Source organism: Rhea pennata, chromosome 2 (genome assembly GCF_028389875.1).
Source record: "Rhea pennata isolate bPtePen1 chromosome 2, bPtePen1.pri, whole genome shotgun sequence".
Classification (NCBI taxonomy): domain Eukaryota; kingdom Metazoa; phylum Chordata; class Aves; order Rheiformes; family Rheidae; genus Rhea; species Rhea pennata.
The window spans coordinates 52,960,608-52,982,588 of NC_084664.1; the positions used below are offsets into that span (position 1 = coordinate 52,960,608).

General features: G+C 39.5%; 1 protein-coding gene across 8 annotated transcripts in view; it reads right to left on the reverse strand.

Moving 5' to 3' along the window:
* PDE1C (phosphodiesterase 1C) overlaps window positions 1–21,981 on the reverse strand; it is a 313,258-nt gene that overhangs the window by 148,232 nt on the left and 143,045 nt on the right. Inside the window, exon 2 of one of the 8 annotated variants that reach the window (XM_062569524.1) lies at window positions 20,007–20,121. The exons of the other annotated variants lie outside the window; for them this stretch is intronic. Coding sequence (XP_062425508.1) covers window positions 20,007–20,050 — 44 coding nt within the window. The 5' untranslated portion in view covers window positions 20,051–20,121. The remainder of the gene's footprint in view (window positions 1–20,006; window positions 20,122–21,981) is intronic. 8 annotated transcript variants of the gene reach the window in all.

Consider the following 21,981-nt stretch of genomic DNA (forward strand, 5'->3'; position numbering starts at 1 on the left):
TTTCTGTACTTACCTGCTCCACTGATCCACCAGAAGGTGTAAATATTTGAGAATTTTCTAGCATTGGCTATGTGTCATTTTAGCTAACTACATTCTGAAGTGCTAGATAAATTAGATCAGAAGTGATACCTTTCGGTTTTTGTTAATGCCATATATTTTTGAGAAAGTTTTGTAAGTGTTGGGTAGGGAATGGCAGCGTAGCCACAGGGTCAGCATGCCTATCATAGGACTGGAGTGGTTCCTCTCATCAGAGCTACAGCAAGATGTTTTGTAACAAGAGGCCTTATCGGTTTGGCCTAATGCACCAAAATATCAGACGAGTTGGATAAGAAGACATGACTTGCAGTGGGCATTTTTTCTGATGATCACCTCATCCATCGCACCTGGATTTCAGGCCCTTGCACTAGACATAGCTGCATCTCTGTCTTTAAGTCAGCCTGGGAGCAGTCTTGTCTGTTATGAGGAGAGGCACTTGCTATAGATCAGGGCTCATCATGGAAAATAAAAGTCTAGCCATGGAAATAGGGGCTGAAATGTTCCCATTTCCCATATTTATGGTTCCCAACAGCCCCTACCTATGGTCTCACCTACATCTTGCTATGAGCCTCCTCTTCATCTTCAGATTGCTGGCCCAAATGCAGATCCACTGAGTGGTACTAAAAGCAATAACACAGCAAAGTCTTGAAGCCAGCATTCACATCACACTGATTTTTTGTTTGCATCTCATTAATCTGTGCATAAGTATGCAGCTGAATGTTGATGGACATAAGAACACACTTACTGTGTTCAAAACATGTAACAGAGTATTAGTTTTAACTGATGAGAAATTTGTCTTCGAGATATACCCCTGCTGACCCTTCATGAATCCATCCATAGCCATTTTGTTCACTCATAAAATTACAAGTTTCAATTATTCCCAAGTGGTATAGAAAAACTGAAAATGTCAAACCAGAAAATATCTGCTCTATCTGTGTGCCTGAAATCTCAACAGCTAACTCCTTGCATGCCTTTATTTTTGGGATAGCAAGTCAGACAGTAGAAAGCCAAAACAACACATTTTGATTTACAGAAAAACTTTCAACTTACAGATGATAATATCTTGATAGAAAAGATATTGATAGGGTACAGATAAGGAAAAAACATGGTGTTATTTCACAGAGTTCCTTTCCTGATCATAAGCTCTTATTAAGAATTGCCATCACAGAGCATTGTATAGTTATGCCAAAACATAAAGAAGGAGCACATCATGGCAAATTAGAAAGAGAAATAATTAAATTAGAAAAATCAATACATAAGTAATAAATGCCCAGAAACTATTAGAGAGCTAAAACAAGATGAGAGAGTACGGAATTTTACTGTTTAGTTCCAAACAATAAGATTTATAACTAAAGTGATGGAAGAAGCTAGCTAATGGCTTGGTTAATAACAAAGAAAGAAGTCACTAAATCAATACCTGAGTAAGAGCTGAAAAGGCTGTTAGTACAGGTCTCCATAACATTAGACAGATTTATAAATTCTCTTTTTCTGTGAAACACACCACTACATTAAAGTAGGTCTAGTCAGAAAGATTGCTTAGTAGCATAAAAGGATGAAAGTTGCATAAAAAGAAAGGAAAATATTAAAGGGAGGAATATACTTTGGAGAATTATGTATCTGAATATGGAAAAATATTAGAGTGGGACAGCGTACCCTGATGAATGCATAATATAGCCAGGGCTTCAGGTGTGGCACACCTACTGATTTCAGTGGGAAATCCCTCTTAGCAGCTTATAGGAGCAGGTCTTCACTTGCCAAGAGGACTAGGTGAGGACTATGAAACACAGCTTGGCCCAGGACCCAGCTGGCTCAGGACCTGGACTCAAGACTGCCTGGCCCAAGTCACAGCTCAGATCAGCTATGGGCAGCGGGGACAGCCCTGCACTGCAGCTGCTTGTCCCTCCATAGTCAAAAAGAGGAGACTTTCCAGGTCTGTCAGGCTTTTCATCTTTATGGCTACCAAAAAGAGAAGGATGGGCCATGGGTGGTCAGAGTAGCTCCTGGATGGTTCCCTGGAGAAATACTGCAGAAAGCAGATGAGTAAATGAAATAAGGGGAGAGAAAGCTCCTGCAACTTGTGAATGGCTGTATACAAAGTATGTGACTTGAGTATTAGAAAAAAGCCAGGTGAACCCTTTGAGCAGAGAAATTATTCAGTTAAGTAAAATGTTGCTTCCAAGCAAGAAAACTGATATGACATTCAGGCCAATTTGAAACACGCACAAGTATAGGGAAAATTTCTGACAAGTCAAAAATATTTTATTTCTAATGCAAAAAATGTTCATGTCCATTAAGCCACACTGTTTTTGTAAGAGCAAAACAGATCCAGAAGCAACCTGTTTGTTTTCAAGTTAAGCAAACCATTTCATCTGGCACCACAAATTATTTTTCCCCAAAATATTTCTCTTCAGCAATGGAACTAAAAAAGCAAAACAAAATAATCTAATTATTCACACAATTTTAAACAGAAAGCAAAGATTGCAAATGTGTGAGCAGCAGAACATGAGAAAGCAGAAATCAAAGCATTTAGTAACAAAAGAGGGAGAGGTGGAATTAATGTGAAGAAGCTTTGCCATAATTCTGATCATCTCATTAGAAAATCATATTTTTTTCCCAATACTTTGTTTACTTCTACTTCGTACTTGTTACCAGGTTAGAGACTGTGACACTTGGTGGTTTTCCCTCTCTGTGTGGCATATAATGATCAAATGACTACTAAAGGCACGAAGACTTGCCACGCAAACGTGTGTGTTTTTATTTAAGTTATTCAAAAGATTATGCTCAGAGACAAAGAATAATTATAGCGCCTAACTTATGGATCAAGACAGTTTTCCACAGCATGTATGAATGAATGTGGGTTTTTCATGGACAGGACAAACAAGAAATGTTTTATATAATCTACATTCCTGTTAATTTTATAATCGTTCTCACAGCTTGACAAGACCAGCCTTCAGAAATTTCTCACTGTGTAATGGTGAGACACTTGGTTTGACATTTCTGTTAAAAGAGAGGCGTAATTCTGTAATGATCTTGGGTCCAAGCCTTACAAGTGAACAAGCAGTAGAGTGCTATTTTCCTTGTAGATATGTGATCAGAAGAGGGGAATGAGGGATATTCCCTAGAAATACATAAATGGAGAGAATGAGTTATGTAAATGGGGAGGGGGGGGAGAGGAAGCATCTTTTGTTGTTATGGGGCTGTATCTAACCTGTGAAGAACCATTATGGCAACTCACACTTAAGCTTCAGAGTCTAAAAAGCCTCTACAGAATAGTTATATTTCCATATCCAGAGCTCAAACCTGACTGAGATAAATACATCTACTGACATCTCTGAGATTACTTGCGTGAGTAAGCTTCTGAAAAAATAGTCTCTGCTCTCCTAAATTATCATCACATTCAAAAAAGGTTACTTTTAAATATTACCAAGAGGACACTTAGAGCCCTATTAAAGGCTGTTGTATTTAACAGCTATCATTGCACAAGATGGTCAGAAAGGTCAGCAATTATTTGGTGTTAGAAGTGCTCAAAGCAGCACCCAACTAAATGTATTACATCTTTGAAACAACAGAGGAATTTATTTGTGCATCACAGCATCTTCCCCTTGCACAGGGATAGATGTGTTCAGGGTGCACGTTTCCAAGAACTGCAAAACATCTGACTAGAAAACATTATAATAAACAGCAGATGTAGAAGAGTAACAGGAAATTAAGATTCTCTTTGGAAATGTGGGAATAAAAGGAGATTTGCGCAATAAATAATCATAATACAACCGCTCATTTATACATAACAGCCTTTAATTATCAAACATTTCAGAAAGAGGCAAACAACCTGGAGAAAAGCAAAGATCAACACAGCCTGACAAAGAGCAGATCCACGGCAGGGACAAAGAGCCCATGACTTCTCCTGCAACCCCATCAGGCCGATAACAATGCTGCAGGAGTTGTCCATCAGGACGACTGGGATGTCCTCACAAAGGCTAGCTTTTGCGTAATGAGGATAATCAACCATAATCAACGAGAAGAATGAATTCCTCCAGAGGGCAAGAGGAGAAGCTTAATTTAGCTGTTCGGACCATCCTCTATAGGAAACTCTCTCTTTCCATGGATTTTAGAGGGAGACTGAGATCTGCCTGTTGCCTCAAAGTCACCAATCAGTTCGTAACAGCTTCAGAATTTTAGGTCACCTAGGGCTACATTTTGCTACAACTTTTAAATGAATCACATGAAAGATTCCTGAATGTTCACACTCTGAACATGGAGGCAAGCAAAGGTCAAAGCACATTTGACAACTTAGTCTATTCAAAACCTGTTTCAGAACAAAACCAAGATCATAAGGCTTAGTCTACTGGGTTCCCTTAGACAAGACCAAGGGTCCACTGATGGAGAGTGTACTTTACAGAGCGCATCTGACAGAGTAATGTTACCATTTTCCTCTTCCTGCCCTTCAGAATTGTTTAGCCACGTCTTTCACCTAACCTAGATTCCTCTCCTATAACATTGACAGCATCCAGAAACCCCCAGCAAGACATTAGACTCTCCCTGCACCCTTTCTGTTCCATGACAAACATAAACAACTTGGTCTCCTTAAAACTAGCTGATATCCAAGGGGAGGCAAGAAAAAAGCAGCTCAGAAGAAAGAATGCAAGTGTGGATGGCTGAAAGAAAAATACTAGCATGTCTCAGCAAAGCATTATTCTTCCAGTTGCTCCACAGCAACACTCAGCTTTCCCTGACTGTGTTCATGGTGTTGTAGATCTATCTGAATTACCTGTAAATTTGGGTGCTGGTATCAGTCCAGCTGCAACAACACAGTTCTCCCTAAACAGCCTATAAAACTCACTCAGAAGACAGGAAAATTAGCCTACTCTGAGTTCTGTGCTGATGTGGCTAGACCTGAGGCAGCAAAAATACAGTGATACTGTTGAATATCCTCCTCAGTGGCCTAGACTATTGGATGTAATGCATCCTTATTACGTTAGCAGATTACGTCAAATTTTGTGGATACAGCAGGAGTATCTACATACATCCATAACAGCTCCCAGAGGTCCCTTTTAAACTAATTTTTTCTTTGATTCTAGGATACATAGACCAACATGGAATCAAAAGCTTCCACTTATTGTTGTGGTATCCACCATCATCATAGCTGCTTTTTCTTGGCAAAATGTAAGTTGGCTGAATAGGTCTATCCTCTGACTTTTCTTTGTTACATTGCAATCCCATTTCACGTAAGTACACTAATTGCATGATCTGGGCATGTGGGAAACACTAGTTTTGTGCCTAATGACACTGAGATAATTGGCTGGCATATGGCACCATAAAGGCTGATCCTAGGAGCATCAAAGTGCTATTTGTTACCTCCCAGAACTGGGTGCTGGCAAAGAGTAGCAGTGATTGCTTTCAGAATACCATTTCTCTAAATAGGAAGCCCTAGGATTCTGCTGAGCATGAAATGTCCACAGCTGCACAATATTTATTCAGCAGGAACACTTCAATTTTTTGCAGCCTCTATTAGAATGAACTATTTGGTATGGATAGACAAGAAGAGGTGACCAACAGCTTTTGAAGGTGGTCAAGATACTGTTTTATTGAGGAGAAAAGGGTTTAAAACGTGTAATAAACGTAACTCAGAACAATCATTGATCTGTTGGAGTTATCTTGCACAATGAATTCTCCCAAGATATACTTACTGCTCAGAAAATTTTAAGAAATAAAGAGAAACACTCATGGTAGTGAAATATGCTAAAAGGCTAGTGTAGAATGAACTAGTCTGACTACAGTGCGGAAGAACATGATGGCATGGACAAAGCATTATATGAACAACCCACCTAAAGTAAATGCATGGTAATTTCCAAGATACACTCCACTATATCACTTGCAAAACATTTGTCAAAAATATCTGTTTCTTTCACTACATCATGTTCCATGAGTTAGGAATAAAGGCACGGAAGAGAAAAAACATAGATTCAATCTCGCTACAAGAGAAATACACCATATGAATATGTAGTACAGAACACTAAACATATTCAGTGGCTCTTCAATGTTCTAGTTCTTTTCCAAAACAATATAGAAAGACAAGCAAGTATAGAATAACAGCATCTATTGCTTTGTGTGATGGTTCATAATGCAGGACTGAGCCCATCTTAAAAACTATTATCTTTTTTCTCAGGCAGCATTACTTTTACAACACCAGAAAGCATTATCTATTAAACCCTCTACTTATCAGTATTATTAACTCATTGCAGGAACAATGAATTTGCATTCTTGTCTGAAAACAAAATTGCGAAAGACAGCAGGCAGAAAATTGTGAGCCTGCCATCACTCTGATCCTACACCTTTGGGCTGTATCCCTTTCCCTTCTCTTCTGGTTGCAGGGGCAGGAGCTGCACTGGAAAGTGTCTGTTGGTTATAAGCCCTGCTGTAGTTACTTCCCCAGTTTCCCACATTTCCAAGCTGCACGCATTTACACCCATCTGTCAGAAGGACGTGTTGCCTGCACACGTGAATGAAGGCTTCTGGGCACAAAGCGCCGATGCCAAGAAAGAAAAGGTGGGCTGTGGTCCTAACCTTCCCAGTGACATCTGCTCTGCACAGAGCTCCTGCTCTGTGCCAGCTCTACAGGGCCATATGCCTATTTGTATTTTCTGCCACGCATCTATTGGCACATGCAAGGCCAATGCATGGGGTGCTGCTGGCACAGAGGTCAGAGAGGCCTGGGGTCTCCTGACCAGCTTTATGATCTTCAGGATTTCACTTTTATTTCCCCATGCCTCCAGATATCTTTCTAAAGCCAGTGAGAGCCAAAACCAACACATTTGCCTTCCTCCAGACCTTTCCCATGCTTTTTTTAAATCTCTATATAAAGTTTAAATATATTTTCTAGAATTTGCTGAGATGCAGGGCTTTAGACTTTTTTATTTGGCACTGTCTCTCCCTCACCCATTCAAGACAAGAACAGCTCTAGGTCTCTCTAAGGACCCCAGTCTCTCCCCTGACTAGTTTTTCCTTGCTGTTTCCAGATAAAAGGTCTCCCTCTGCTCAGTATAGGGCTTTTTGCAGCTCCATGTACTAACAGAGCTTTGATGCCTTCACATTAGACAGAGATTCTACTCATCTCTTTCCAAGAGATGGATTTTACACAAGAAAAAGGTATTCAGTCCTACAGGATTTGGGACCAGCCAAATCGCATTCATTTTACACTGATCAGTTTAAGCTGAGGCATCCTCATCTCCCTCCACATGATAAGCCTAAAGCTTCATTGCTTCCCTATGACAAAGGATCGCTCGAGAGTGAAAATTGCTCTATCCAGTAACAGACTGTTCCCAGGCAGCAGTGCTTCTCTTTCATTGACTTGGGTAGATTGAGCCTATATTTGTTCTGTGTATATATATGTGTTTAGTCAGTGGAAAGATAGAGGGAAAATAAAAAAGAACTGTTTCATATGAGAAAAAGATGTCTGCCTGCTTTGCCTATGATGTGATCATTTGTCATTCACCAGATATTGCCTGCTGCCCAGGGAAAAATATGTCATGAATATGGGAAATTTTCAGACCAAATGTTTGATGCACTTGGATAGAGAGCAAAGATGAAAATAAAACCACATGAGTCCATTAAAAACACATACACCACATTATCAAGCATGGTGGAAAATAATCATGATTACTCATTTCAGTACCTACTATTATTGTGCCTTCTGAGCATACTCAGCAGCACAGGTTCTGTCTCTATTTTGACATCCATAACAGAAGATATTTCCAAGCAGCAGCAGTAGGATAGAGGATCTATGAGAAATTTAATGATTTTCTGCTGAACATTTTCATGGAAAAGGAACTGACTTTTTTCTTCTTTGGGGGGTATATATTGTTTTATGGGTCTCATAAGATTTTTCTGTCACCTAATTTTGGCAATTACATGCTCCCATAGAAAAATGAAGAGGTAGTTCTTCTACCACTGAATGTGTTTGGGTTTTACCATAACTGAAAAAAATACAATGATATGTTTTTATAAATTTTTTTTAGCTGATGATCATTGCAATGGCATCATTTTTATATCCATATAGTAAATCAAGTATGTCCCTATGACTCATATTTACAGTTTGAAGTGGATAACTAGAATAAAAGCATAAAATAGAAAACAAATGGCAGAAAGTAGGAGAAAGCCAAGCAACTTCACAAACAGCTATGAATTAAAAAGGTTAGTGCCATAGTTTAAATCAGATAAAAAATAACCCAGTCAACTACATTAATAGTAATTTTTTAAATTTTATTTAATTAAAACTAGCAGGCATGCATCATATTGATATTTATAGCATGAAAAAAGCCAGCGGGGAAGGCAAGTTGTGCAGTACAATTTAACAGGATGAACAACTGTATGCAAGCACTCAGCCCTGACTGGGTTTACTGGTTAGAGATGTGGCTGAGGGCAGTTTCGTGGGTCTTATCAGACCATACAGTTCAGCCACTGAATCCTCTAAACTCTTCTCATAGAGACTCTTCCTTCCAATATTTGAAGTCACTATAAAATAGCAGCTTGGGTGGTATGTGGCTATTACTAATAGCAGCCAACTCTTTTTTCCTAGCAAGCAGTAGCTATGCTTAAAAAGTGGCAGTTATAGCCACAATGTTGTGCTCACAAAAACAGGACTCTAAAATCTGTTTCCATCCAAGATCTGGAACAAGCATAAGGCAATGCCTAATGCATAATTAGAACAATGCAAAATGTCTAGGACTAAATTCTCAGGCAATGTAACACAGTTAAACTCCCAAGGAGTTAACTGAGGTATTTTGTCCTTTTATAGAAGCAAAGGATCTGGAACATCACATACATTTCTTCTTGTTTGACTGAAGCGACTCACTTTCAGCTCTGTCAACTACCTTCAAATATTTTGATTAAGGCTTTTGTAAGTGCGGAGGAACGGATGAGGGAGCTAAGTAAATTATGGATTGTCATTTGGTTTCTGCCAACTTAAATCTGGTTCAGTTCACATGGAGGAGGCTGTTTTGATGGTTTCCTAACAGCCCTTCATATGTCTTTGAAAATAACCATTCAGTTTTTCAGTCTTGAATTCTTTTTCATCAAGACAGGTCTGTGCTGGTAGGTGAGGAGCCATATACTGCACTTCAGGAACAAATTCGCAACAGCAGGATTGCATGGGAATGCCAAGCTGCATTCCACTTCTATCTTGATGTCACCTAGGCAAACCACACTGCCAAATCAACCTAAGAAAAATATTGGCATATTTAGCTTTTAATCACTCTGTAATCAAGATACAACTAATGTGCAAATGTGCCATGCTTAGTGTCATTTACATACATGGTTCTGTATACTCTTGTTACATGAATGAGCTGTGCAGTATCTCTGAGGATTAAAATAAAAAGAACCCATGTGTAATTCCATGCTTACCTGCCACAGTCCTGCTGCTGCTCGTGCAAGTTAAGTATGCTATAACTAGTAAACAGAGAACAGTTTATCTGATTTAAATGATGCCACCAGTATTGGCACAATTACCAGTATTAGGACCCTCTGTATTTAGCGTCTGCTGTCTGCTCCTATCAGACAAAATCTTTGAGCTTTCTTTTCTACTAGGGAAGGAGCTAAGAAGAAACACATTTCAGAAGATGTCATTAAAAAGAAAAAGAAAAATCCTACACACCAGCTTGCAAGTGAGTGCAAATTTTCTCCACTGATTAAAGCAGGTCAACCACGTCAGCACCACTGAGTCAGAGCAGCAGATTAATTCTAGACATGATCTGTGTAACAGCCAGCAGCAAAGAAGGTCATAGCCAAGGCTACTGTGTCACTTCTTCAGGACAGGGCTCTTAAATAAACCACAAGAATCATTTGTAGCTGTTCTTTCAATCTATATTCCCTTCGGTACAACTCCAAACCTGCCAGTTAGGGTGTGGGGTGGAAGGCGTTCATTAACAGAGACAGAAATTTAAATTTGCCAGCTGGCTGCACCAAAAACAAAAGTAGTGAGGTGTAGCTTTTGTACTTGCATGCTTCTCTCCTGACATCTTGCCAGTGAACCAAACAACAACGGAGCTCACACTGTATCATTAAAGGATCACTTTGTGCACCTTGTTGAAGGTGACTAAGGGTAGAAACTCTACCACTTTCTGAAGAGGACATAATTCTCAGTACTGGTTGAGAAAGCTGGTAAAGAGCCAGCTGAGCCTGAGAAACAGAGGGCAGCTATGAAGAAAGTTTCCCCTTGAAAACCTCCCCACTACGAAGCAATCCCATCTGCTAGAGGCTCAGAGTCCCTCCCATGAGTGTCAGATGCAAGGGAGAAAACGTCCTTCCCTTTACCCCTCTCCGACACCAAAGCTTTAATTACCCTGGAGCCAGCGACCTCAGCACTACCCATGCCTAGAGTGTTCCCCATCTGAAATCACCCTCATTTGGCCAGGACCCAAATGGGACCGACTGGCTGGAGCCTTTTCCACCTTCAACAATTATGAGTATCTTTTATGGCACCAGCCACTGCTTTATAGTGTAGACAAAAACTCTGCTCTAGACTTTAAGCTCCTTGAGACTTGCATTTTTGTTCTTTTCTCACAAGTAAGTGCTAAAATCTTTGTGTCTCTCGAGGACTTCTCTTGTAACTATATCACTAGAGGTGCCGGGGCTTTGAAACTAACCCAAATCTTTTAAAAGTTCCAACAAGGCACATGAGTTTATAATCAATGATAATATCGAACGTGTGTAATAAAAAATCTATGAACAGTAAACTTGCAAAGAGTTATTCATATATACTTAAAGAATGATTTCATATAACCAGTAATTCTAAACAGATCACAAACTACTCATCAATGTCTATTAATAAGAGTGGGTTACAGCTGTACTCAACAAGTTATTCATTACAAATGACGTACTCACTATAAAGTTTGCAGGAATTACTTCTCCAAAATCTTAAAGGAGAAATATGTCTACATATATATGTAATCGTATCAAATTCTACCCACAGATGGAAATAAAATTAGATGACTGTAAAATTACAGAAACATTCCCATCTCCAAAGACATTCCTTTCTTGAGGTACGTACCACGGCTAACATTTGAAGGATTGACAGGAACGCTGATGCTACAGACCTACTTGAGTGCTCTTTGCTGGCCTGGGTTTTGCTAATGCACACAACAGTCCATGCTGCATGAGTCAAAAGCAGGATATAGAGAAATAATACAGAACATGCCAGCCTAATCAGCTAGAGAAACTCAGGCTACAAGAGCTATGAGCTCTCCCTATAACACCAGACTGATGCACTCCATAACTGCTAGAAAATACCTTCTGGTCCACGCAGGAGTGCCCTTTGTACAGAAATGCAGGCACAGAGCGGAGGGATGGTTTGCAGCTGTTATCTTAACACAAAACAGGACTGAGCAGCAATGCACATACAGAGCCAGGTGACAGAACGCTTTCCTGAGCTCCAGAGGGTTAACATAGCTGATGTAGCCCCCTTTGCATTAATTACAATCAAGAACATGCCTGTTTGAATATAGAAGCATCAAGAAAAAGATTGAAACACAAAATTTTACTATTCCAGCAATGAACATAGACATAAGGAAGCAAGTCAAAATTTTTTTAGTTCTTTTTTGATAGAAAAAGAAAGTTCAGAAGTTCAACAAAGATGGTTCCATTTGGACATGTTAATGCTTGAAGACAATAGGAAAACCCAATAGAAGCTGCATCAGGACTTTAGCTAGATTAGCAGTATGTAAACTTCAATATAAAAAATGAAATTAGTTTCACTGAGTCAATAAGGCTCGCTAGTCTTATATACAGTATTACATAGCTAACTGAAATGATTGATAATAGTATTACTGATTTTCTTGTCCCGCTGTTACACCACAAACAATTTTGAGTATTTTGTCGATAAGAATACAACAGCAATAAAAAAAAAAATACCCACAATCTTTTCTAAGTAAAGCATTTTCATACTGTTGAAGACAGAAGAAATTATTCCCCAGTTTCATGAGAGTGAAGACTTTGTTTTATAGGTAGCAAGCCCTATGATTTTCTTTAGGCAAATTTCACAAGCAGCAATGTGAATTCACATACTGAATGGACAGTGTGGACCTGTCAGTTTATAAAAATAAGTTCTACCCTTTTTTTGTTGTTGTTGTGAAAGTTCCTATAAACTGCCTAAAGTTGGACTGACAGCATGTGCTTAATAGTTAGACTAGCCAACTAGTAATCAGGACTTGTGCATTACACTCTTGAGTCTCTCACTAACTCATTACAGGAACGTGATGAAGTCACAGCACTTCTGTGCAGCAATCTCCCTGCCTTCAAGATGAATATACCACTTCAGTACCCCATACACAGCATTCTGGAGCTCAGTTGCGTGGGGTTTATGGTGTTCTTTGAGGCACCTGGATGAACGGCACTATGATTAATGTTTTCAACTTGGACCTTAAAACAAGGTGCTCACACCAGTATTTGCTCAATTGCTTAGCAAAGCCATAAGAAATAATAATCATAGGAAGTTCATTTACATATCAAAATATTTAAGAGACAAATGTAAGAGGTCTGTCTTTGATAGATTGATCTTTAGGGCTTGTCCAGTGTCTCATGCTGAACCAAGAACAGATCTGAGAATGGAAGAGTGGAACCCAGAGCTCACGGTTCTTAGCTCTTCTGCCTTACTCACCCGATCACACTGGTCACAGAAAACACAGTATTTTATTTAAACAACAAGAAAAGCATGAAAATAATCTATATTCCTCTCCAAATACATCTTGAAACTACCTTCTGTGTGTATGCTTCCTGAAGACAGGGGGTAGAGAGGAAGGTTTTCGGCAATAATATCAAAAATGAAGCAGCCCATTTAGCTTCTTTAATGCCAGCCTCATTTCAGGATCTCAAAGCTTGGCATTTTCACAAATGAGCTCTGAGGAGTCTGTGAGCATTGTGTCCTGTGAAACTGATATTGGCAAAGATTTATAGCAAGGATAAGACAATATTATGCAAAGTAAACCCAATTGTTGCTAGCGACTCAATCTTTTCTTTTTCCTGAAACAGTTTTGCAGTTAAAGCAAAGAGCAAATGCCAATATACTTTCAGAGCAGCCTATTCAATTTTAACTTTAAGTGTCTTTCATCATAGAGTTAGTTGTTCTCTTACCATGCCTGAAGCAAGTTCCAGTTCAAGTACATTAAGCAATTCATCTTTTGATAATGTAATGAATTTATAGCACTGCCAATTTTACTGTAGCTCAACTGATTATCAAATAATATCTGTAGATCCCTCTATCTTCACGCACTAAGTAAAGTAGAAGAAATTCACAGAAATTAAGATCTGTATTCAATACAAAACTTTTAGTCTTTTTTTTAATTCTGCCTGTGAAAAATACGTTCAACTTTTATTATGTTCAGGCTTTCACAAATTACTTTTTTCATCAGACGTAATGCCGCAAAAGGAAAGAGGAGAAAAACTAGAAAGGTGGTTTTGCAGGATGAAACTGCATTGCAAACTCATCGCAGGACAGGAACAGTACATGTTGGTACACCTTGTCACAGCTTTGGCACGGTGCATCCTTGATTTTATTTGGGACTCCTAGTCATGGCTAAGTAAAAATCAACAAATAATAACTCCAGTAATATTGAGAAATGGTCCTAATTTCACATAACTGGAAATGGCAGCTTTCAACGAAAAAAAAACATTTTGGCATAAATCTTTGGGCAGATTTTTTTTTTTTTTTAATTTCCACAACAAATAGACATTTTTGTGAAAAAGCATTATTTAACTCTAAATCCAGTTCCATATCAAAAAAATACATTCAAACACAAAATTTCAACTAGCCGTACTACTTCCATTGCTGCTTATAACAAGGGAAGAATACTAAATCTAAAAGGCTGGACTCTCTACAGAAGTTGTAGGACTAAAAGACACGTCTATAAACCACCTATAAAATCCTGCAGACCATTTTGAAATATATTGGTGGCAACTCTTAAAATGTGCAAACTATTAAGGACTATGGATATGGTTTCATCAGTAGTTTTGATCTGCCCTTATACTTCTCTATACTGGCCGTAAGTAATAGCTTAAATAAGATGGAAAACATAGCTAACTACAGAAAGGAATACACATATATATGTGTGTATATATGTGTGTATGTGTGCATACATATACATATGTAGATATATGAGAAGTTTTCAAATGCAAGCTCTGTTACCTTTTTATTACTCTCTTTCAAATTAAGTTCTCCACATACAGTAAACTAAATTTATTTTTTTAAAAAAGTTAACCTTTGCCATTTGAGAGATCTATTTTCAGTATAAACTGTGGTTGGCAAGTTGAATGCTTGCTGAGCCACTTGATTAGTCAAGCATCTAGAAAGAGGGAAAAATCAAATGCAATATAGCAGTGCAAAGAAATTTTTTAAAGTATGAAAAAATACTATGTTGTGCAGATCCTCGTGATATGAATTTGCAGAGATTCTAATGACTGAAATAATATTGAACTTTTTGATAAAAATACTTGTTGTAAGCATTATCTGATTGATCTCAAGCATACGAGAGCCACTTTGGTACTTAAGAAGATTTAAGCTCTACCCTTAGGACTCATTATAAATTACAAGTTTTTATTGATATAAGAGGAGTCCTCACTCACCCAGTTTTCTTGTGTATTATACCATGATTGCCTCTCTCCATTGCCATAAAGGAAAATAAACGCCATCCTAATGTCTAAATCTTTCCAAAATCCCTCTTCAAAGGCAGTCACTAGCCTTAATGTGTACCACTCCCTTAATGCATATTTATGCCATAAAATTCTATTCTTTAGACCTTAAGAATCAATTTATGTTCAGTCAAAATGTAAAAGTCTGAAAGAGAATGAAGTATGGTGTGGTATGTCCCCACAATTCACCTCACCGAGCCATGAGCTTCACATGAAGCCACAACCCAACATCATCTGCATACACGGCAGGTTTACTGAATGGCCTGAGAACTGCACACATCCAGTCATTCCTGTTAACGCTGTTTCCCCAGTCTGCCACAGCCAGTGTCATGTTTGGTTTGTCCAGCTGTGATATTGCTGGACAAGCAGGACTCAGCTTTATAATGCCATTTTTAAATGGCCTCTAACACAACAGGCCACAATCTGGATGTTGAGCCTAGAAGCTTCAGTCAATCCTAAAATAACTCATATATATGTAAACTGATTGTAAATCTGTTTGTAAAACTGATTTAAGAGAAAGGAATGTATATTTTTTCCTTCTTCCCTGTCTGCTCCAGAACGCCCTTATCTCACTGCACAAAGTATTTGGAAATTCCCCTAAAAATCTGTTTTGTCCAGTACAATAAATAGTTGAAAACTGACATTTTCTTTTTAAACTTTTCTTGATTTGAAATATCGAAAAGTTAAGTTAGTAAAATTTCAACACATGAAAAAAAATCAGTCTACTTCTTCACTTGTCAAGATCTCAAGAGTGGAAAAGTAAAAAGTCCATCCAGGACTGGGCCCAAAGTGCCTCACAATAAGTCATTCCTGATGAGCAAATACTGAGTTTGATTAGTATCAATCTATTTCTGCTTTTCAGATGGAGAGGAGTAAGGCAGAATGGATTAACAAAGTGAGGGATGAGCTTTCCATGGAGTTACAAGTTGAAAATCCCAAACGTCTACCCAATCCTGTCCACCATGTACAGGCTTTGCCTGCATAGTTAATTTAGACAGATTCTCTGCAACATGCAGGCAATATTGGAAAAAACAGTGTTTGGAGATAAAGAATCCATGTCCTCAAAGATGGCTAAAATGCTTTCCCAGTCAGTCACTCTATCTGCCCATCTGTTATCATACACCATAAGTCAGATTTGCTCTCAGAATCATCAGCACAAGAGGACGTGACAGACTCAAGTGGGTGAAATGAATAAGGAGTGACATTTGGAACGTTAATAATGTTAGCTAGAGAGATTAATCACCAACTCTGACCCCTGCTGCTTTTTCCAGTAACTATTTCCATGCCAACAAAAAAAAATATACAGTGGGTTTTCCCTCTATTATTTTATTGCTGCAAATTGTATAAGTAGTTTTTGCAGCTGTGATAGCTGGAGGAAGAGGTACAATATCAGAGAGAGATATACCCAAAAGAAGAATTTTCGTCCAAAGACGACTTCTTTTTCGTGTTCTTTTTCTGTAACATTTTGATCTAACAAAAGATACCGCCCCTTCCTCCGGGCTCTGCCTGTTATGGCACACAGCTTTAATAATGCAGTTACCTTTAGTATTCTGCCTAGATTGGTACAATAAAATATCGCTAAAAGATTGACTTCTAGTTTAGCAGTCGCCTCTCTCTGATGCATTAGGACTATTTGTCAGGTAAAGTTATTCCATTCGATACATCCCAAAGCAGGAAATTCATAGACCATCTGCATACCCATCTTTCCCTGTGCAAAAGTCCTCCCTTCGAAGCCAATGCGATCTCATTATAAGCATCCAATGACAGTTTACCTCTAAAATTGCTTGATCAGCCCTTCTCTTTCCCAAGTCTGCGCCATAACCTAATTCACATTGGTGGCAACAAGACTATAATGAAATTTGACAACAAAACACTGAACAGTTGATGGATGCTTTAGTGAAAGACTATTAGAGGTCAGGTCCTGCTATCCCACTCTGGCTGCATAATACCCCATTCTGCGAGAAGCAGTGTTCATAGCCTCAAGGGTTAAGGTGCTAGGCAGCCTGAGTCTAGAGGAGCATAGCTGGAATCAAAGCTAAAGCATACTTTTAAAAGTAACAAGTGACTCCTGTGGTCACTTTCTGGAAAGAGCAAATAGCTTTAAAGCTTCAGAACACTTTATAACACAGTGCCAACAAAGATAAATTAAGCAGTTCAGCCAAAATGCCCAGAAATTTACCGTCCGTCAAAGACGCAGTAAGTTAAACATTCAAACACAACAATCCTTTCTTTTCCTCTTGTCTAAAACCTTTTCTTCACTCCCTTTCTGTTAGCCTTCTTTTCATTTCAGCCTTCTACCATAAAGTATTAGTTAAAAAGATCACAAACACTCAGCTCTTTCAGACTGCTATTTTCCTTCTAAAGCAGAAGTTTTATTGAAAAAAAAAGTTTGCAGGCACTACGATTAAATCAAACTAGTGTGGGATCACTTGCAATTTTCAACAAGCTGCCAACATGCTACCAGCCTTCTTTCTCATCACTTTTTCTCCCTTTCTCCAATTAAAGAATAAAAGTATTTTTTAGATCAGCCTGCAGAAATACATTTCATTTTGAAATTCATGTATGTGTTCTTTAAAAATCACTCAACTGAATCAAGTTCGTATCTGAATGACAATGAACGATTACACGGTTATTGAAGAGGAGTTCATTTTCTTTAATCAGCCTGCATATTGAAAAGAAAAAATATCAAAATGTCTTTTACAGTGAAAGTGAGATTTTTTTAAAAAGAGAAAGAAAGAGAAGAAATACTCTGAAAAAAAATGTGTGGAATTTTAATGGAGTCTCCATCATCATCTTAAAAGGTTTTAATAATCCCTAGGGTTGAATTCTCACACTACAGTTCTGGATACCTTCATTTAAAATTAACATTGGTGCATTATAATCTTACCATTTCTCATTTACGTCTCTGTGAACTTGGCTTTCTCATAGCACCTCCAGACACAGTTTTAAGAAGAATACTGGACTGCTGAACTGCTTAGCTCTGTCTCTCACTCTACACATCTTGCTTTTCAGATAGGATAATATCTGCAAACTGTAGATAAACAGGCAAAACACGTCCATGGAGCTGGCTCTATGGCCAACTCTATGCAATGCAACTCAGTGCATAACAGACACAGTAAGATGATGGGTAGAGTATATACCTTGCTGAAGAAAAATATTACATAAATTAACTGAAGTGTTCTCGTTTTTGTAGAAATAGCTAGCACCATTCTGAATTCTGATGAACTCTTTGCTTTATTGATACTGCCTGAGAAATGCACTGCTTGATAGGCCACCCTTGCATTTATGAAATTGAAAAAAATTACCTCTCAATTTCTTTTCTGGCCTCTAGTTGTTATACAATGGAAAGAGCAAATGCTTGCTCTATATCGTTGGCTGTTTCTACAACACCAACATATCTGCTCTGATTTATCTCATCTTTAAATAAAATAGTTTCCATCTTTCTAATCTTTTCTCACATGGAAGCCTCATCATTTTCATCATCAGGCTGTTGAATCCTCTTCCGTCTGCTGTATCTTTTATCACAGACAGTTACCATAAGAAAATGCAGTATTCACAGGGCGGTAGTCCCACAGACTTGCTCTACAATCTTTTGAGCATCACCTCCTATCCATTTGCTTTCTGACTGCCTTTGCATGCCAGCTGAGCTCCTCCATCCAGGAATTCCATCCAGAGTGAATGTTTCCAGGCAAAAGGGGGCAAAATGGACAATACTAATTAAGATGCCTTTAACGTAATGACTTGCAAGATCATGACAGCTCTAGTGCCAATCTGGAAAGGCTAATTCACCTCATTTGTTGATGTCAGTACACAGCAAAAGCCTGACCAGGCACCACCATAATGTATCTTTGATACTGACATATCAACAAACTGGTGAGTCATCATTAGAAAGAATTTGCCATGTAGAGATTTGAAAAAGTCCTTGCAAAAACCACTTCATTTTTTCTGCCAGTGTAAGTGGATACCTAAATGGTTTTGATCATTATTGACACATTACAGGTCAATCATTGCCACTACATTCAAGACAAAATTACATCTGAAGAATATCCATAATCCATATCTCAGACTGATATGTAGCCGTGTGGTTTCAGAACTAGAACAGGTCAGTAACTGATCATAGATAGGGCTACTTGGAAGACAAAAATACTAATTTATGAAAGAAAAACAAAGAGAAAATCCAGGCTTCAGAAATTTACTTCTAATGCCAACAAGGAACAAAAGCAAGCTCTCTCTAATGTGTTGTGAAAGAAAAACAGCAGCTTAGAGCAGATGCTTGAGGTTGAGTTTCTTATGTGCTAGCTGAGTAAGTTAAAAGTATCTCAGCTTGTATCCTCCAACTTACTTTTCCTCTGTCCCTTTCGCAATGCTGTCCTGAATCTGTTTTTTTTTTCTCCTGACAGAAGTTCCATGAGTCTGGAAAAAAGTTCTGTGTCATTTAAAAGAAATTGTCAAGCACTCAAACACTTTAATCAGCAGTAATAAGCTAGAAACAGGCTAAAAATTTCAAACCAGAATATTGTGCCCTGCTTCTGCCACTGTGAGGCTGTTCTGAACAGCTGTGGGATGCAGCAAAATGCTAAACATGCATTCATGCATGCCACAGAGTTACTGCAATAGCAAGATATTAATAACAACATTTGCAAGAATTCAGGAATAGCAAAGAGTCTATGTAATCCTAGAACGGAATGCGCTCAAAAACTCAAGGAAACGCTATAACTTCCCTGTGCAATAAACATGCAGGAGAAATATAGGGATGTTATTCTAAAGAGCACGGACAGTCCACCCTGCCTTGATTTGCTATCTTTTGGAGGAAGACCTATTAACGTTGCATGCATCAGATCAACTCCTTCCTGTCCAAGGCAGACAAGGAGGAATGCAGCACACTGCAATAGCTGCTTCCTTAACACCAGCACATCCCTACAGCATTTGCATACAACTAACTGCTCAGGAGTGCTACACACTTATTTCAGCTGCTGTTTGGGTAGAAGCTACATAACCAGGAGGCAAAGTGCAACTATCAGAGACCCAACAGTAGTTCCAGCTCCACTGAGGAGGTGCTCAGAATCTCTGCTGAAGACTGCACACAAAGGACAGTGATGGGCCACATGGTCTCCAACACCAGCTGGAGCAAGTGCCCCAGTATGTTAGGGGTGTTGACTGAGACAGCACTGCTGAGTGCAGATGCCATCATGCAGGTCTCAGGCTGTAAGAAGCATCTGAGGCCCCTCTCTGGGGTCAGGGGCAGCAGCATCTTCCCTTGAAGGAGGTGTACTCTGGTTGTAGCACTTACTCACCAGGTGAAGGAGCTGTGAGAGGAGGTGAACAGACCATGCACCATCAAGGAGGATGAATAGGAGATCAATGGGGTCTTTGCAGCAACCCTACAGAGTCAGGAACTCAAGATCCTCCCTGCAAGGAAAGAGGGAAATCTAGAGACTACCCTCAAAGGAGCAGCAGGTGGAAACTCCCAAGAAGAGGGAAATTGGAAACTTGTAATTTCCAGTAATATAGCTAAGGCTTCTTCTCCGCCCCTGGTTCTGCAGGTATAGACTATGCAGTGCACTAGAAACAGGGAAGAAGGGCCAGCTGCCATCAGGGAAAGCATCAGAGCCAGATGAACCTCAATCAACTGTCTGCAAAAAGAAGAAAAGGGAGGCGGTAGCTGTTGGAGATTCCTTCCTGCAAGGGTCTAAGGAACTCATCTGCTGACCTGGCCTGATGTCTCAGAAGGTCTGCTGCTTCTCTGGAAGTTAAGCAGAGGCTTTTCTAGCTCTCAGACTATCACCCACCATTGCTCATCCATGTAACCATCAATAAAACTACCAGGGAAGATTGAGAGTGTACCAAGAGTGACGACACAGCTCTGAAGGTGAGGATCAAGGGCCCAGGGGCCCTCCTCAGTGCCTTCTTTTCTGTCTTCATCACCAGTCTCCCAGGCCTCTGTGCTTAGTAAAAGAAGGAAGAGAAAACCAGAATTGGATGAGGATCAGGTCTGGGTTTACTTGAGGGAACATAAGCCATGCAAATCCATATAGCCAGATATGCTGATCCAATGGTGCTGAGAAAGCTGGCTGATGTCTTTGCAGGGACACTCTCTATCACCTTTGAAAGCATGTGGAAGTCAGGGAAGTCTCAGTGACTGGAGAAAGGCATACGTCACATCCATCTTCAAAAAAGGCCAAAATGATAATTCTGAAAACTACAAGCCAGTCAGCCTCATTTTAGTCCCCAGGGAAAAATCATAGCATGAGTCCTCTTTTAAAATGTCAGGGCTCATGAAGAAAAAAGTGACTGGGAACAATCAGCATGGATTTACCAAGAGTAAGCCAGGCCTGACCAACCTGATTGCCTTCTGTGACACTGAAGGAATCTGTGGATGAAGGGATAGCAGTGGATGCCATTTGCCTTGAACTTAACAAGGCTTTTTGATCCTTGTTTCCCACAATATCATTGTATATACAATGTTACAGTCTGGATGGGTGGACAACTACATGGATATAAGATTTATTGATGAGTTGAGCTCAGAGGGCACTGGATAACAGGTCACACTCTACCTGGAGGCTAGTGACAAGCAGGATATTGTAGGGGTCTCTTCAGGGACCTGCTCTGTTCAACATCTTTATCAGTGAGCTGGAAGAGGTGATGGAGTGCACACTCATCAGGCTTACACATGACATGAAACTGGGCTGAACAGCTGAAACGCTCAAGATCAGAGCTGCCAACCAGAGGGACCTGAACAGTCTGGAGGAATGGGCCAACAGCAGCCTTGTGCAATGCAACAAAGACAAATTCAAAGTCCTGCACCTTACAGCAATCCAGGCTGGGTATGGACTAGCTGGAGAGCAACTCTGCAGAAAAGGACCTTGGTCTCTGCAGACAGCAAGCTGAATATGAGCCAGCAGCGTGCCCTGTCAACAAAGGCAGCCAACAGCATCCAGGGCCATATGAACAGGAAGGAATACAGTCAATAGGTCAAGGGAAGGGATTATTCCCCTCTACTCAGCACTCATTAGATCGTGTATAGACGCTGTACCAAGTTTTCAGCTCCCAGTTTGTGAAGGACATTGACAAATAGGAGAGAGTTTAAAGGAGAATCGCGTGAACTGTTGGGGCTGGAGCCCTTGCACCATAAGGAGTGTCTGTGGGACTGGGGCTTGTCCAGCCTGGCAAAGTGGCTGCTTAGTGGGGCCCGACAGCAGTCCCCCAGGGCTACAGGGAGGTTATCGAGGAGATAAGCTGAAACAAGATAGGTTCAGACTAGGAATAGGG